We start from the raw sequence: 4,737 nt of genomic DNA, 5'->3' as shown, positions 1-4,737 counted from the left end.
AAACGCTACCAAATGCCAACGAAAGTAAACCCGAACACGAAGCCAAGCGACGAGCGTTGTGGTTGCTGATGTCCTGTCGTTTGCGAGAGCGAGGACGAAACGAAACGCTCTCAGCTCAACGTTTCCTGTGCTGTGCCTGCCGCTCTCTCACCCCTCATGTTGCTCGTTTTGTTGTTGGATTCGACAAGGTAAAAACAACCTAAAGGTATGCCAGCTTGTGAGAGCAGTCAAAGAGCAGCTGCTTCAGTACAAGGTTTTCTAATAATACTAATTGATGTACATATATAAATATTATTATTAGCATAGCTTGATTTAGTCAATGTGTGAGTGTGCTTCCGAGCGAGAGAGAGAGAGAGTAAGGGTAAAATACCTCATATGCTATATACCTTGCACTTCTCTTTGCTGTCTGGTTCTCGCTCTCTGTCTGGCACCCCTGCCTTGACTCTGCTCCTTCCTCCCCCTTCTCCTCAGCAGACAGATGTGCAGCTGGGTCCTCTCTCCCTATGCATTTGGATTTATCCTGTCTCTTTCTGCATTCGGATTATCAGACACAAACACATGTAAGTCGACATGCAGTCGACAGAGGGAGATAGCAAGATCAGCCATTTCTCATCTAAGCGCAGTTGGCATTGATTGCGGCTGGCAGCATAATAACGTTCAATAAAGAGTATGAAATATTTTGGCAACTGCAGTTGTATTGTGATATTAACATTAATCTTAGCCTAGAATGATGGGAAGTACAATTAAATAACAAATCAATAAAAATGTGTGTGTAATGTGCAACTGTTCGCTCAGAACAGCGGCGAATCGGTGTTAATTCGATTGAAATTTCCTTGTCATTTATGAGGTTCTAGTACTAGGCGATGGATGTCAGGTTGCGGTTCTAGAAGAACCTGTGCTTCTTCTTCTTCTTCTCCCCCTCCGCTGGCGCTGGGGGATCCACAGAGACCTGACGCTTGGGCATCAGAGGAGGAGGCGGAGGACTGGCATCCACTGGCATCGGGCTTCCATTCAAATCCATGGGCGACATTGGGCGTGGTGCGCGCAGGATGGATGTGAGCGGCGGCGGACTGGTGCCAGAGCCATTCAGACCCGGGTGGGTGAACGATGGCTCCTGGCCATCCTCCTCGATGCGGTCCAGTCGCGAGCCGTGCACCGAAGCCAGCTCCGACGGGGTCTTCAGCTGGCTGCCGCCCTCGTCACCGAACTCGCTGGCCATGCCCATGCCAATGGTGGCACCCACTTTGGCGCTAGCCCGCTTGAAGTGGTCGCTCAGCCAGATCTGCACCACGTTGATGAACATGGAGGTGAGCGCCAGGCCGAAGATCAGGTATATCATGCTGACCATCACATAGAAGGGATTGCTGGGCACCAAATCGCCAAAGCCAATGGTAGACATCGAGATGAAGACGTAGTAGAAAGAGTCCAGCAGTTCCCAGTCGGACTCCACCATCACGTAGCCGGCCGTGCCCAGCAGGATGTAGGAGATGAGCAGCAGGGAGGCAACCGAAACGGGCAGATTGAACTCATCGTCCACCTCGTAGGTCTCCGGATACGGCGATGTGGGTGTCTCCGGGTGCGATGTGCCCAACGACCTGCCCGCCTCGGCGTCTGCCTGTGACTCGGCCTCTTCCTCCGGCGACTTGCCGAAGAACATGCTGGGCCGCCGCATGGCCATGTCGTAGACCGTATTGAAGCCGGTCATCGCGTCACGGATCTGCTGCTGTTTCCGGATGCGGCGGCACGAGCGGGTGTAGTACACCCGACGCACATAGGCCCACAGGAACTTGACGCAGCGCGTGAAGAGCTTGCCCAGATCGGCCAACACGATCAGGAACATGGGAATGCCGATGATGGCATAGATGATAGTCAGGGAGCGTCCCAGCTTCGTCTTGGGTGTTATGTGGCCGTAACCTGTGGAGGAAGAGCAAAAGGAGATCTTTAGGTTTATGCATCGAGACTAGAACTGTGAGGATCTATTGATCTAGAATACTCTGTGGAGCTATGGCATTATAGGCATCGCGATATTCCCCATCCACCAGGACCCCGTTACCTATGGTCGTGATTACGGTCCAACAGAAGATAAAACAATTGACAAAGTTCCAGGACTTCTGGCCCGGATACCGACGTAGACCCAACTCGGCCAGCGTATTCAGCTCATCCTCGAATTTTCGCAGCTTCTGGCGGGCCATCGACTTCCAGTCATCCTCTCTGGCAAAGACAAAGCAAAAAGAGGTTCACCACCGACTACCACTGGGGCGAATGGGATTCAGTACCTCATGTTGTGGCTGACGACCCACAGGTTGTCGATGAAATCTCGCTTCACCTTGCGCACCTCGCACTTGTAGATGTCCTCGGACGCCCCCTCCGTGTAGCGGAACATGAGGCCCCCAAAGCCCAGCAGGAGGGCCAGACAAATGCAGTGCGCGATGCAGGTGTTACGCAGGCATCGCAGCTCCTCCATGCGCCGCGGGTAGTCCATCTTGAGGCGTCGCCACTCGTGCCGTGCCTCCAGCCAGAAGTGGAACACAAACGGACGTGAAATTATCTTGTCGGGCAGCGGTTCTGTGGCCAGATCTCTGACGACAATAGTTTTCACTTTCTCCGCCTTCTGCTTTCGCTTGAAGAGATTCCGCAGGCGTTGCAGGAGCGTCACTTTGGGCTCCACTTTCGGAATGGTGACTTCACCTGGAGACAATTCTGGTTCGGGCTCTGCTATGGGCTCCTCCGATATGGCTGGAGCTACAATTTGTTCCACTTCCTTGCTCCTTTCCAGGCTGGCAGAACGCTTGGCTCTCAGTGGCCTCTCCAGGCTGGAGCTCCGCTTGCCCTCCACCTTGCGGCCCGACTCGATCTCGGCCAGACGCAGGCTGGCGCTTCTTCGCACGCCCTCCCCCGCCAGGCTCTGGGCCAGGGCTGCCTCCGCTTTGGCCGCTCTCTCCGCTGCCTCCATGTACTTCTGCATCAGCTCCGACTGCTGTTCCGCCTCCGAGGGTCGCGCCCGGAAGGAGTCTGTCTGAGACTCCCCCACCGCGACATATTCGTCCTTGCGGCTGATCTCCGCCCGCTGCTCGGGCGTCTTGGAGCGTCGTTGCGGACGCACCGGCGACAGGGAGTTGTTACGACTTACGGACCGTCGATCCTCCGGCTTGGGGACGGCTAACGGGGGCGGAGGTGGCGCTCCTCGAATGGGAGCAGCCACGTAGCTCTTGTGGCGGCTTGATGGGCCTTCGCGAGGGCATCTCCTCTGCCACATCCGCTTCGGATGAGCTGAACTGCGTGGATGACTCCTCGTAGCCGCTGCTGCGATTCCGACTGCGCACCTTTGGCGTCTCATGCCGCTGCAGCCGCAGACTGTGGATCAGACGGCGGCGCTCCTCCTCGTCCTGGGGCAGCTGAATGCGATCGCTGAGCTTGCGGTAGCTCTGAAGCAGTCGCTTTCGCTCCTCGTTGTCCAGCTGCTGGCGATGGCGCTGTTTGTGCTCGCGCTTCTCTCGCTCGAAGAGCCGTTTCTCGGCCTCGAAGCGCCTCCGCTCGTCCTCGAATCGTTGCAGGTTCTGCTCCAGACGGCTGAGTGTGTCGTTCTGGCCACCACCGACGGGGATCGGCTGTGTGCTTGTGGCTGCGTAGGAGCTGCCGGTGGTCAGCTCGCTTTCGCTGGACTCCTCCTTGTGGCGGGGCGAGGACAGGCTGCGGTGCTTGATCAGCTGCACGGCAGCCGGGCTGCTCAACTTTTCGGCCTCTCGTGGCTGGGATTGGCTTCTGCTCGCGGTGCTGGCAAAAGTCTTGTCCCTGCGACGCAGGATCTTGCTCTCGTGTGCGGACAGAGTGCCCGGCGGCCGTATCTGCATGCGCACCATCTGCGGGGAGGGATCTGCACCAGAATCCTCCCCCTCCCGCTGGCGCTGTGTGACGGGTGTCTGCTCGCGCTGGCTGCGTCCCAGGCGGCGACGATGACGCTGGTGCTGCTGTCTGGCCTCGGCCGAGGCTGCCTGCTCCACGTCCATGTCCAGTGTGCTGTGCTACTTTCTCGATCTATCTTTGGGGCTAGCTCTCGCTCATGTCGTCTATTTATAACTGGTTCATATTTTCGCTTTCCCCATCCAAAGCACAGATATTGCTCGCTGTAATTATATCACTTTCGGGCTGCAATTTCTTTTTATAGTGCCCCCCCAATGGATGTACACTTGATCCGCAAAATGAAAATTGCAGCATCCAATTAATTTGGAATTTTTCGATATCTTTTGTGGGTATGTATCAGACAGTCGCAAATACTCATAGGAATTTATCTATTCGGATGATATATGTAGATGTGCTAGAATCGTCACTTTTCGCCTACATTGCCCGCTCGACCACGTCTAACGTACTGCTGAGAGAGCGTGTGGAAAACTCAAAATTTTCAAATTGTTGTCTATATTTTTGGTTGGCTGCCACAACAGCTGTTCGGCCATAGCTACATGTATGTATGTATAAGAATTCCTGCCTCTCGAAATATTCTTTCTCTCTGAAGAATCTCTCTGAATAGAAATGTACATATGTATGTATGTATGTATGGCGTACATATAATTTTGTCACCTATTCGTTATGGCGGTCTTCACTTGGGGTCTTTCGTAATTTGGAATACTTTTGAAATTACTCTATAATTAAATATTCCTTATCACATATCACACAAAACACATAAAACAGAATCCACAAATGCTTATCTATGCTTTGAGATTTTTAAGGCTGGCTGCTATG

General features: G+C 54.0%; 1 protein-coding gene across 1 annotated transcript; it reads right to left on the bottom strand.

Moving 5' to 3' along the window:
- Positions 1-675: 675 nt before the first annotated feature.
- LOC111081725 lies at positions 676-4,380 on the bottom strand. The gene is given in 4 exon segments (XM_022377860.2): positions 676-1,914; positions 2,054-2,211; positions 2,277-3,208; positions 3,210-4,380. Coding segments are annotated over 4 exon segments (2,919 nt in total). The 5' UTR covers positions 4,008-4,380; the 3' UTR covers positions 676-883.
- Positions 4,381-4,737: the final 357 nt, after the last annotated feature.

This window comes from Drosophila obscura, unplaced genomic scaffold (assembly GCF_018151105.1).
Source record: "Drosophila obscura isolate BZ-5 IFL unplaced genomic scaffold, ASM1815110v1 contig_186, whole genome shotgun sequence".
Classification (NCBI taxonomy): Eukaryota; Metazoa; Arthropoda; class Insecta; order Diptera; family Drosophilidae; genus Drosophila; species Drosophila obscura.
Note: the sequence above shows the minus strand (reverse complement) of the source record. Positions and strands in the feature narration are given on the sequence as shown.